This window comes from Rattus norvegicus, chromosome 5 (genome assembly GCF_036323735.1).
Source record: "Rattus norvegicus strain BN/NHsdMcwi chromosome 5, GRCr8, whole genome shotgun sequence".
Classification (NCBI taxonomy): Eukaryota; Metazoa; Chordata; class Mammalia; order Rodentia; family Muridae; genus Rattus; species Rattus norvegicus.
Genome location: NC_086023.1, coordinates 144,271,713 through 144,285,280, shown reverse-complemented (window position 1 = coordinate 144,285,280; position 13,568 = coordinate 144,271,713). Strand labels below are relative to the sequence as shown.

General features: G+C 41.6%; 1 protein-coding gene across 1 annotated transcript in view; it reads right to left on the bottom strand.

Annotated features, from left to right (window-relative positions):
- Positions 1-13,568, bottom strand: part of Psmb2 (proteasome 20S subunit beta 2) — a 32,143-nt gene that overhangs the window by 1,920 nt on the left and 16,655 nt on the right. The window contains 1 exon segment of the mRNA NM_017284.1: positions 544-706. Within this exon segment, the coding sequence (NP_058980.1) occupies positions 544-706 (163 nt within the window).

The window sequence follows — 13,568 nt, the reverse complement described above, 5'->3', positions numbered from 1 at the left end:
TGCCTGACCACAGTGGCTACAGAGGAGCATAAGCTCAGGGTCAGAAGACGGAACTCAACAGAAAAACACTGCCTATCCCAGGGTTTGTCGAGCCTGTCAGTTTAGGTACAAGGGAAGAAGAACAATTTTATATGCAGGAGGGAGTAGTCTTCAAAAGCTCTGATGTTTAAACAAAGAAGTCCTCACAAGTTCAATACAGACATAGCAACTGCTCAGCTCACTTGTTACAGCTGAGATGTCAACATCACCTAGGGAGGACGAATGTGAGCGAAGCTAGAGAACCAGACAAGCAGACAGAAGCCTCTCACTTATGCTGACTTCTACTCCAGCACCGGACACAGTACTACCATATTTTGGTTGCCAGGAAGACTTTTATCAATAAGGTTTGTGAAGACTGCACTGATCCACAAAACAGAGAACAGGTTCCAGAGAGGGGCTGTCCTCTATCTAGGGCATAGCCAGCCAACTCTAAGGTTCGACAAGACCGAGAAAAGCTAAGGGCAGGGCTGTGTACTGCTCCCTCCCTATAGTGCTAGTACTTACTTGGTGTGTAGTATCGGTCAAGGATGCTGAGGGTCAGGAAGGCACCGTAGCCATGAGCTGCAAAAGGAGCCTTGGCCAAGGCTGCTAGGTAGTCCATGTAGTAAAGTGCTGGCCCCTCATGCTCGTCATAGCCAGCCAGGAGGAGGTTCACATGATAAGGGGTCTGCAAAGGAAAGACATAGCAAATTGTGGGTGAGAGTAGAACACAATGATGCAAACAGGAGTATTCTGGCTCTTGACCAGTAAACTTAGCAGAAACTGACTATCACAGTGGCAATAAAAATAAACACCTAGGGGCTGGAGAGATGACTCAGTGGTTAAGAGCACCGACTGCTCTTCCCGAGGTCCTGAGTTCAAATTCCAGCAACCACATGGTGGCTCACAACCATCTGTAATGGGATCTGATGCCCTCTGGTGTGTCTGAAGACAGCTACAGTGTACTCATATATATAATAAATAAATAAAATAAAAAAAAAAATAAACACCTACCCGGAGGCCTTCTAGTAAGGTCAGAGGTAAAGCAAAAAGCTTTTTATTTCTATTTAAAGCCTATGGAAAAGAACCTATTATGGGCAGTTGAGATGGCTCAGCAAGTAAGAGGCCTGATGATCTGAGTTTGATCCCTAGAAGTTATCTTCTAACACTCACACTACACACACACACACACACACACACACACACACACACACACACACACACACACACACACACGAAGGGGTGTTAAGAGCTTGATATAAATCACTTCAAAGGCTTAGATGCTTTTGGGTCACTTCATTGATTAAAACCAAGAGCCTGGAATAATGGCCCACACTTAAATCCCAGCACTTGGGAGACAAAGGCAGGCAGATCTCTGTAAGTTCCAGGTCAGTTAAGGCTACAGATTGAGATCCTATTTCAAACAACAACAACAACAACAACAACAACAACAACAACAACAAAGAGACAAACAAATACAATTATGTGTCAGGCCAGAGACGGAGTCCAATCGTGTCATTCAAAATAAGCATGCTAATGAGCCCAGGACTTTAGGACTGGAGCCAGCCAGGGCAGCACAGTGAGGCATATCTCAAAAGCAAAAAAAGCCCCAAATACCTCATCACCAAAAGACTTGGTCAGCAAACAATGTATCAAACAGTAAACTGTATGTTCTATAACAAGGAGAAGGGAGTGGGTGGAAAGGATAGACGCACGCAGGTCTCAATATTTAAGTTGGGGTCACTAGACTTCTCAACAAGGTCCATGATGACAAAACGCAGGCGCAGAGAAGGTATAGCATTTTTGTTTTTAAACTGCATTTATTTATCGCATACATGTGTGCATGTACAACATTTTTCTTTTCTTTTGGAAACCTCCATGTACTCACTGTATTTGTGTGTCTGAGGAGGTTGGAGGACAACTCTGTGGAGTTGGCTTTCTCCCTCCACCATGTGGGTTTTGGGACTAAATTCAGGTTACCAGGCTTGGAGGCAAGCACCTTTTCCTACTGAGCCATCCATCCCTTTCTAATATAACAAGACACCTTTAAGATGAATAAAATCTACTTTTCATCAATGAAACAAATTAAAAAATGGTTGTAACTTGCATTGAATATCTGTTCTTCATACCTCTAAGTGCAAAACCATGAATTACTCCAGTGAACCTCGACTAAGTGTGCCTTGCTTTCATTTCTAAAGGATTAATTACCTTTCTGTGTCAGCTGAGCATCTGTCATATTAATCCTGTCTGTGTGCAGGGAGTAGTGGTGGGAATCCCAGTTTGTGGGCTTTCTTTTTGTTTATTTTTGTGTCTGCTTCAGCAGCATCAGGGAAGCCTTGCCTGTGGTTTATGCCCATCCCTATACTTAATGCCTGTGTTCAATAAGATGAAATATCATGGAACATGAAACTGAAACAAGCAATGGGTCCAAAAGGGACAGGCCATCTTCTCTGCACACCAATCAATGTGGGCACTTGGCAGTTGAAGAGACTCAGAGTAGAGCACGCGAATATACCTGCTGGAGTCCTACTAGCCCAGCCGTGTTACTAGGTAGGAAGAGTTGCTAGTGTCCCTGGAAAATTACATGAGCTCCAACTTCCAAACAGGTGCCTATCCATGGGATAAAATAGTACACAGCTCACAAAAGTAAGATTTAGTCATTAATAGTCGGGACTTCTGGGACCGTAACTGCTGGCCCACCAATCACATTTCCAGTTAAGTGAGCTGTACTCAGCCATGCTCTGGAACTGTGCTTGTGGCGGGGATATTACCTACACCTCTAGGATGTCAGCTACACCCAACCTTCTGATAACTCATACCTTGAATGACAACAGAGATCTGCTTAAATTAGCTAAAGATAAAAAAAAAATACATAAAGTGTGAAAAGAGCACTACAAAGTCTGACAGACATAGAATATTGTGATGTTCTTACAGTTAAAATTAGGAGAGGAATTGGGGATAGGGGATAAGAAGCCAAGTGTCTTCGATTAGCATTCCTCCCCAAGAGAATTCATGAGAGTTTGTTTCTTTTTTTTCGTTTTTTTTCTTTGGTTTTTGAGACACGGTTTCTCTGTGTAGCTTTGGATGTCCTGGAACAAACACACTCTTATAGACCAGGATGGCCTTGAACTCACAAAGACCTACCTGCCTTTGCCACCTGGTATGATAAACTTCTTACCTATCACAGAATAAGTTTAATATATGCTCTAAGTGTATAACTCACTCTTCCCAACACCGTGTAGCTAGAATACCCTTGGGACAATTAACCAAACAGTTTTAGCAAGTTGTATGGTATATTGGGAGTCCACATAGGCACTCAAAGAGGCCGCAAGCAGCAGAGTCCAGAAATACTCTATCGAATAAGGCTGTTGCCCACAGTACGAGATTAAATCATGTTTCAGAACAATCACATTACTTAAGAGACATCACCAGAAGATTTTACAAGAACCCCATTTAAACACAAGTTCAGAAACAACTGTTTCTCACTTGATCTACATAATATAATTTATTTATGCTTAAGCATCTCATATACACTGAGTGAAGTTGTAGTCAGAAACTATAACTTGTGGTATAGAAGATAACTCACAAATATTGTGTGACTTCGAGTTACCGACTTCTGCATGTGTGAGATGTTGAAGCATAAATAAGTGGTGTTATCTAGACCTAATTAAGTCAATACATCTGTGTAACAACTTGCAGTTTCAGAAATTCTGACAATGCTCCATCAAAGACTTCTGACTTACACTAGTTTGTTAGTTTTTCTTTAAGTTTCAAACAAACTTTTGTATGTTGTCACTTTCCCTGAAATTAGATCCATTCTAAGTAATTCATTTGTGTGCTATTCTGAGTGGTTCTACACAACAGAACCACTAACAGTTCTAAGTTCCTACAGCTCTGTTCTACTCAACAACTTACACAGCTGTGACTTCTTGTGGTGTGATCGGGGAAACAGTATACAATTTACCTATCCACAAATATTTCATATATTATAAACAGTACTTCTGTCTTGTTCAATGGCATACAAGTATACAGCCTGTAGCTAATAAACATTTGTTAAATGAGAACTAATACACCAGAGACAACACTGCACGCTTTAACATACGTGCGGTTAGTACTTAATATTAAAGCAAACATTAAGAAAACAACTGAACCAAAGCAAGGATGTAGGGGTTGGGGATTCAGCTCAGTGGTAGAGCATTTGCCTAGCAAGCGCAAGGCCCTGGGTTCGGTCCCCAGCTCAAAAAAAAAAAAAAAAAAAAAAAAAAGCAAGGATGTGTGCATGTCTGAATGTATGTGTGTGCACCACATGTGTACAAGAGCCCTCAGTGGTCGGAAAGAGTATTCAACCCACTGGAAGTGGAGCTACAGACAGTTGTGAGCTGCCACGTGGGTGCTGAAGGCTGAACCAGGTCCTCTGCCAAAAACAGTGCTCCTAACTACTAAGCCTTCTCTCCAGCCCCAAAGGCCCCATTTCTGAGAAGTGTTTCAAGTTTAAGTCAAATGCCTACATCTCCATAAGTAAGATTTGTTACTTCTCTTCCCAACCTCTCTCTAGACATGAGTTGCTAAGGATAAAAAAACAACTCAGGAAGAAACAGGCAATGTAGCAAAGAGCTGGACATGAATTGGAATTATGGTTCTACTAGTATTATGTGTTACTTTAGAAAAAGTCTGACTTCTAGAATCTCAACTAAAATAATGCCTAGTACAAAGGGGCTGCAGTAAAGGGTCAGAGAAAACTCATGGCAAATATCGAAAACAGAGGCTTTATAAGGCTGGGTAAGTGATGGATATTACTAATCTATGAAATTAAAAGTCAAAGTAATTAGGAAGCCCAAGCACTCCTGGCACAAGGCAAATTCCTTCCAGGATGTATCTTTAGAAAAGGATTCAGAGAGAGTTTACTAAAAGTGCCTGGCACATTGCAAGTAAAGTAGTAAATGAAGTTTCCTAATCTCAGTGGGGCCGTGGTGGCACACACCTCTAGTGCCATCATTCGGGAGGCAGAGGTAGGCAGATGACCTGTGAGTTCAAGGCCAGCCTGGTGTACAGAGTGAGTTCCAGGACAGCCAGGGTTACACCGACAAACCTGGTTTTGAAAACAAAACAAAAGTTTTCTAGCCTTTCCTTCATAGGATTCTTTACTCACGCCCTAAGGTTGACGGTGATATTAGACACGGTGTTATCTTACTGTGTTATGGTCAGTCTACTCTAGGTCTCAAGAAAAAATATAGACCCACCTTTGGACACCTCATGAACACATATTAAGTATTTTCATACTGTTGTCTCGTCTCTTGCATGTGTCTATCCAAAGGATCAGGCATCACTTTCCAGCCTATGTACTTTTCCTTGCACAGTATTACATGGAAGACTCTGCCTACTACTGAGATGTGCAAACACCAACGACAGGACCCAAAATCCCATCTTCTACCAAGTAACCTCTAGTCTGTCAAAGCCTTAGACAAAGTGAAGTGGTCTGTGGTGGAGACCTGTGCATTAGGTGACTAGACATGTTCTATAGCAAAGGCTGAGACTGAGTGTTATATATATTTTAACCAATGCAAATATCCAACTGCCCATCTTGTAAATGAACCCATACATTTAGTTAAGGTACTCCCTATTAACAGCCTGAGAATCACCACTAGTGCTTTATAAACACCAACATGCTTGGTTTTAAACTGTGTATGATATACAAAGGGAAAAAAAATCAAATAAATCATCCTGGGACTTAAAAATAGCTTTTAGTTTCTGGAATAAGATATTGCAAAAACTTTTGCCTTTCACTTTTTGGGAAGCAGGTGGAAACAGGGTCTTGTTATAGAGCCCTGGCTGGCCTGAAACTCATCAAGTGGATTAGGCTGGTCTTGAACTTGCTATGAACATTGTCTCATCTCTCCAGTGTGTGGGGATTATGGACATGCATCATAATACTAAGCTAAAAATGTTGCCTATGGGCCAGGAGGTAATGTTCCATGCCTGTAGATCCAGCACTCAGGAGGTAGAGGCAGAGGCAGGCAGCTCTCTTGAGTTTGAAGCCAGCCTGGTCTACAGAGTGAGTTCCAGGACAGCCAAGGCTACACAGAAAAGCCCTGTCTCCAAAAAAACAAAAACACAAAACAAACCAAACAAACAAACTTATTCCAAGTGTGTGTGTTGAGGTGGGGGGTTAGACAAATATATTCTCTTAAAAAGTACATGATAAGCTCAGTAAGCTTATCTACCAAGTGAAGAGATCCAGACCATTTTAAGATTTCCTGAGGCTTAAATAGATGTGAAGCACACAGTGCCATGCCTGATATGCAGTAATATAAAACCTAACTACCCCACCTGCTCATTTTTAAGATCTGACTAGATAATACAAAGATCAAGAAGATGCTATCAGAGAATATAATTATCTACTTTCTTATGGCTGCCAAAGGGATAACAGTTAAAGTTAAATTATCTTTTATGTACTTCTTCCTGCAAAAGCATCTTTGTACTCCCGAGAACTACTGAACGGAGCTCCATTCTCTTGTGATTCTTGTACATTTGGGAGTGGAGAGTGTGTATCATACATAGAAACTTTACTTAAATTAGATGGAACATTTCCTTCCTTCCAACTTTTGTGAATACAATTCCTTGTCTGTTTCCTCTATCATGAAAACGAAACACTGTAGTGATTAAGAAGTGCTTGAAATTCCATAAATTTTACAGCTAAGGAGAACAGTTGTGACAAACACACTGAAACAACAAAATCAGCGACTACAGAGTCTGGGCGGTGACAAGCAGCGGTGTGACATCTGGCGGAAGCCAAAGTCACAGCAAGGGGGAGAGAGGTGGGCGTGAGGAAGCATCCTGCAGAGCGTGGACACAGAAAGGGAGAGGAATTGACAGTCTTCTTTTGGAGCCAGGCCAGCCTCTGCCACCTCTAATTGAATGGGATGACATTACTATGACTGAGGACCTGAAGAACAGTTTCTTTGGGGCCACGTAGCACTTTGGAATCTAAGCAGTGTGGGAAGCCTACTTCTATGCCTGGTGGGTCAGTAATGTGGAAGTCGATACTAAACCACCATGGGACAGATGAGATGAGCATCTTAATTAATGGACTTCTAAATATTTTAAACAGACTATATATATATATATATGTGTGTGTGTGTGTGTGTGTGTGTGTGTGTGTGTGTGTGTGTGTGTGTGTATGTATGAATACTGTGGCCATTTTGGGGGTGGTGGTAGGAACTAAACCCAGGGTCTTGTGAATGCTAAACACATGCTCGCACAGAGATCCTCCAGCCCCACGCTTGGTATTTCTTTTAGTCCAGCAGACTGCCAAGATTCCATCTTTTATCCTAAGATATCTCATAAAATATAGTTTGTACGTTTGGAGATCTGAGCTCACTGAGCCTCTCCAGCATTCCTCTTACACATGGGGCTTAATGCTCAAAGAGGAGACCGCGGCGGACATGGGTCCCAAGAGTCAGTAGGGCCAGAATTCAGGCTTCCCAATTACTAACTAATTCCTGTATGCTTTCCCAGGAGACCATTCTGCCTCCACAAAATGGAAAAAAGGTCAAATTAGGCAAATTCAATATTTGGTGTGAATTTCACACTCAAATGTTCCCCAATTTTTTTATACCAGCACCTATTGTCCTGTGGCCAATAATATCTTAGGTCTTTTTTTTTTTTTTAAGATTTATTTATTATATATATAAGTACACTGTAGCTGTCTTCAGATACACCAGAAGAGGGCATCAGATCTCTTTACAGATGGTTGTGAGCCACCATGTGGTTGCTGGGAATTGAACTCATAACCTCTGGAAGAGCAGTCAGGTGCTCTTAACCACTGAGCCATCTCTCCAGCCCTTTTTCTTTCTTTTTTTCGGAGCTGGGGACTGAACCCAGGGCCTTGCCTAGCAAGCGCTCTACCACTGAGCTAAATCCCCAACCCCTAATATCTTAGGTCTTAAGGGAGCAGGTTTATGTCATAGCTGTAATTCTTCTAAAAGCTTCCGAGCATCTGTAGGAGCTGTTCAATAAATCCTGATGACACCAACTGCTTTGTTGAAATCTATTTTTAACCTTCATTACTAAGCAAACTGAATCAATTATTATTTTTCTACACCAGTGCTCTGAACTTTGAATCAGGAGCTTGTTTTCAATAACCAACAGAATTTACTAACTTTGGGTGGTTCCAGAGCATAATTTAAAAATTCTAATTCTTCCATTTTAATAGCAGATTAAAAAACTTGTCTATGCGTGAATGCCACAGTACACACATGGACACCTGTGGGAGTCTAGTTCTGTCTTAATACCATTTAAGTTCCAGGAGTCACACTCAGGCGTGACGGCAAGCATCCTTACCTGCTGTGCTATCTCACTAGCCCCAATTACAGATTTTCACATTTAACAACTTCCAATTATTGTGATTAAATAGTTTTAGTTAATCTAAAATATTATGGCCTCTACTCTTCTAAGAATCATTTCCATTAAAGAGGAGTCTCACTAACCCATGTTTGCCTGAACTTGTGGCAATTCTGTCTCAGCCTACCAAGTGTTGAGATCACAGGCGTGAGACAACACATGCAAAGAAGGCCATGTGTAGAGCCAATCTCTTCTAACTTTAAAATTCAGCTACCCCCATGGACATTAGATTTAAGGCCAGCCTAAGCTGCCTAAGATCCTTTCTTAGAAGGAAAGAAGAAAAGAAAAAGAAAAAAAAAAAAAGAAAGAAACATCAATAGTATGTAATCTCAGAGGAGAAGTGAAAATTTATCATTTTAGGACAGTAACTGTTTTTTTTTTTTTTCTTTCTTTCTTTCTTTTTTTTTTTTTTCAGAGCTGGGGACCGAACCCAGGGCTAGGCAAGCGCTCTACCACTGAGCTAAATCTCCAACCCCAGTAACTGATTTTATATGTATGATGAACTAGGATAAAATGAAAGGGACCATTTGAAAGTACCCTAGTAGTCTAGATGGCAGATACTGAAGACTACCGTGCGACTGAAGGGGAAGGGGGTAGTTATGAGGTGCATGTAGAAGGTGAACTGGTAAGACAGAGTAACTGGAGAACAGAAAACGTAACAGAGTTAAGACTTTCTTTCACTAAGGGGTGATAGGTGACAGCCAAAGTCAGTGGGACTGAGGACTGAATGAAGAAGCAGCCAGTGAGGAGGGTTTCCTGGAACCAACACATACACACCCTCCCATGTGGAAGAGTAAAGGACACACCAGGACACACGGCAGAAGTGCATGCAAGTTGCTGTGACAGCACAAACAAGCTGAGGGTGACATTCATGTGAGGAGATGGGGTGAAGGGCACAGAGAAAACTTCCCTGATAAATGCTAACCCGAGTTTAACCAGAAGTGAAGAGCCAACCACGGGAAACACAAGCATTCTCTGAAGAGGATATTAACAAAGACATGGATATAAGAAAGTCCTCAAGGAAGGTCGGACTCCAGTTATCAACTGGCTAAGAGATGGAATTTGAAGGCAGTTTCCCTCTTGATCCTTAATCTGACTGATAAAAGAAAAAAAAAACCCACAAGTTTAAACTAATTAGAAAAAGAATCTTACACTGTTTCATGAATAAACTTATCCACGGTAACACTAAAAACTGTAGCCAGTCACAGCACTCAGGAGGTCTCTGCAGGAGGACAAGCCCCCAGCCTTAGCTATACTTTGTTTCAAAAACTAAAACTAACCCGGGGAAGATGGCTCAGTTAAATTCAGTCTCCAGCACCCATGTAAAAAGGCCAGGCACGGCAGTGTGCATCTGCCATCCTGGTGCAGGGGAGGCAGAGTCAGAGGATCCTTAGGACTTGATGGGCAGCCAGTCTCTCTGAATCTAAATTCCAAGTGAGAAAGATTCCACCTTTAAAAACAAACAGGGAGGGGTTGGGGATTTAGCTCAGTGGTAGAGCGCATGCCTAGCAAGTGCAAGGCCCTGGGTTCGGTCCCCAGCTCCGGAAAAAAAAAAAAGAAAAAAAGAAAAACAAACAGGGAGGCAAACCAACAATCAAAAACAAGACAAAGAGCATTGAGGAAGACAGTCAATGTTTTCTGGCTTCTACCCATATGCACACACATGATCATATGCACATAAATTAAGGGTGGAGGTGGCCCACGTCCTTAATCCCAGCACTTGGAAGGAGAGCAAGGGTATCTCTGAGTTTGAGGCCAGCCTGGATAGAGAACTACACAGAGAACTAGCCAGAACTACACAGAGAAACCTTGTTTGGAAGAAAGAAAGAAAGAAAGAAAGAGGGGGGGGGAGAGGGAGGAAGAAAGAGGGAAGGGAGGATGAGGAGGAAGAAGAGGAGGAAGAGAAGGGAAGAAGGGACGGAGGGAGGGGAGGGGCTAAGAATTCAGAGGACATGAGGTCAATCCCCAGCACCTATGAATGCTTACAACACCTTGTACCTCTAGCTCCAGGAGAGTCCAGTATCTCTGACCTCCAAGGCTACTTGCGCTCCCCAGCACCTGCACCTACATACACGTAATAAATCAATTTTGGCTTGAGAGGTGGTTCAGCACCTATTGTCCTTGCAGAGGGTCTAGGTCTGATCCCCAGCACCAACATGGTGGCTCAATTCCAGGGATCCAATGCCCTCTTCTGACCTCTTCAGGAACCAGGCACACATGTGGTACACAGATACACATGTAGGTGAAACATGGCCTCATACATTAAATAAAATAAGTAAGTCTAAAAATATTTAAACTAAGTTAAACCTGGGGCTGGAGAGATGACTCAGTGGTTTTGAGCACTCATTCTTGCAAAAGACCCAGTTTCAGTTCACAGCAGCCACACAGCTGTTCACCTATTTGTAATTCCAGTTACACAGAACCTGACGACATCTGATGACTTCCACAGGGACCAGGTATACATGTGGCACACATACAGAGTACAGAAAAACCAACTAGTCACACATATAAAACAAACTTTTAAAACTGGCTGGGTGGTGGTGGCAGAGGCAGGCAGATCTCTGAGTGTGAGGTTAGCTTAGTTTACACAGCAAGTTCCAGGACAGCCAGGGCTACACAGAGAAACTGTCTTAAAAGGAACAACAGCAGCCTCAACTAAAAGACAAAGACCATTTCAGATACTGCTCGGTGGTTCAAATTTTCCCTAGCATGTATGAGGCCCTAGGTTTAATCTCCAGTCTCAATGTCTATAAATGTTTATGTTACACTGAGAACAAAGAAAGCAATATACTTCAGATGAAATAATCAGGTCATGAGGAACGGCAGTGCTCATATGTATGAAAAGTTCCTAGTGAAGAGTATGTACTAAATAAACCTGAATTGTAGGAGCCAAAAAAAAAAAAAAAAAAGAAAGGAAGGAAGGAAGGAAGGAAGGAAGAAAATAATTAAGTAGCATGTGATTTCAATGTTTATTTTAAGAAAACTGGACTTTAAAGTCTACCCTACAAAATGCTATCAATTTTATTTCTCTGAAGCCACTGCTAAGCTCGAGCTTAGTTGATTCTATTAAAAGCTGTAACCTTACTGTAATTAGAAGTTGAGAAATTTAATGAGTTGAAATGCAACATGGCACAGATGCCTTATTATACCAACTAGTTAACACAGTATTTGTTTTCTACATTAATTTTACTTGCTAATCAAAAATACTGCTTTCTCCCAAATAACATCAAAATAAAATTGCTGACCCTGCAATGGCAAAACCACCAAACGTTTGCGGCAAGGCCGCTTGGATCCTTTCTCAGGAACCAGTGGTTTCTAGGACAAGCGTAGGGTTCCACGTACACTCAAGTGGTTCCTAAAAACCAAATGCAGAAGCCATGCTTTGCTACAGACGCACACAACACCAGGTACATAGATGTCCATACTGAGTTGTCCATGGTACCTAGGAATGCTGACTGCATAACAGATTCATAACAGATTCATCAGTTAACAGACATTATCATGGTCTCCTGGGAAGAACGCTTAGAATACATATGTTGTCAAAGTTTTCAGCTGTCCACAGTCAAAACTCCTGAGGAAAACGACTGCTTAGGAACTGTTTTGTGAGAACAGTGTTCCCTGTCAACACCTCATATCCAATGTAAGTTATGCTACAACACACAGTGGGTCCGTGGCCTCATAATTCCTCTATTCCCTCAACTCTTTCCTCACACTGTCCAAAGAGCAGCCAATAATCTAACCAACAGCTTTTCAGAACAGCCAACTGCTTTTCTGTCTTGTGCTTTTAGATTTATTCTTTTTTTTTTTTTTTTTTTTTTGGTTCTTTTTTTCGGAGCTGGGGACCGAACCCAGGGCCTTGCGCTTCCTAGGTAAGCGCTCTACCACTGAGCTAAATCCTCAGCCCCTAGATTTATTCTTATTTTGTGTGTCCGTGTTTGTCTCCATGGCGTGTACTATATATATTGGACGTATGCCTGGTGTCCAAGGAGGCCAGCAAAGGGAATCAGATCCACTGAGACTGGAGTTACAGAAGGTTGTGAGCTATGATACACATGCTGAAACCTGGGCCCTGCTTAACCACTCAGCCTTACTCACCAAACTACAGATTTTTATGTCCCAAGAGAATATGGCATCTATTTACATTTAAAAACCACCCTAAGGGTTGGGGATTTAGCTCAGGTGGTAGAGCGCTTGCCTAGCAAGGCCCTGGGTTCGGTCTCCAGCTCCGAAAAACAAACAAACAAACAAACAAACAAACAAAAAACTTCAGTAAAGAAAAAAAGAAAAAAATCACCCTAAAAAAGAATTAAAAATAAAAAAAATTTTAAAAAATCACCCTAATTTGTATGCAGTACCTTATTACGCCCGCTCACACCAACAGGCTCTCTCACACCTGCTTGTGCTTCCAGTTTTGTTAGACCACCGTGTGTACACATGTATTCCAGCATTTTCATTCTGCAGTGCAAGTGACTTTATACTTCTCCATTTCCCCATCTGAAGGCACATACTGAACTTTGTACCTGTTTCCTCAGCCCCAAAACACTGCTAGCTGGAGATCTGCTGAACGGATGACTACCAGTGATTAAAGAGCATCTTGGCTATGAGATCTCCCCTAGTCAAAGGGAACCAGAAAGGGAACTATGAGATTCTAGTACAACATTTCAATTATTCAGAGATTACTGAAAATATTGGGATTGGGGATTTAGCTCAGGGGTAAGCTTTTGCCTGGCAAGCACAAGGTCCTAATTTTGATCCTCAGCTCCCTAACACACACACACACACACACACACACACACACACACACACACACACACACACACACACACACACAGAGGCAATTAGCACACAGGAATTATATATATAACCTGTCTCTTCCCTTTCTTCCTTCCAGTCTGTTAATTATATTTACTAGAGTATTAACTTCTCTTTTTTAACTTAAAAATGTTATGCTTCCTTGCTCAGCCTTTCTTTTGTCTTTTCACAGATTACCCTTTTATGAATAACATGTAAACACATAAAACATACATGTATAACTTAATAAATACAATAGATACATATGTAACTACTTCTTATGTTAAGAAATAAAGTCAACTCTTCCTCCACTTCCAAACCTTTTTTCAGTGTTTACATGCATTTCTGGCAGACAATAA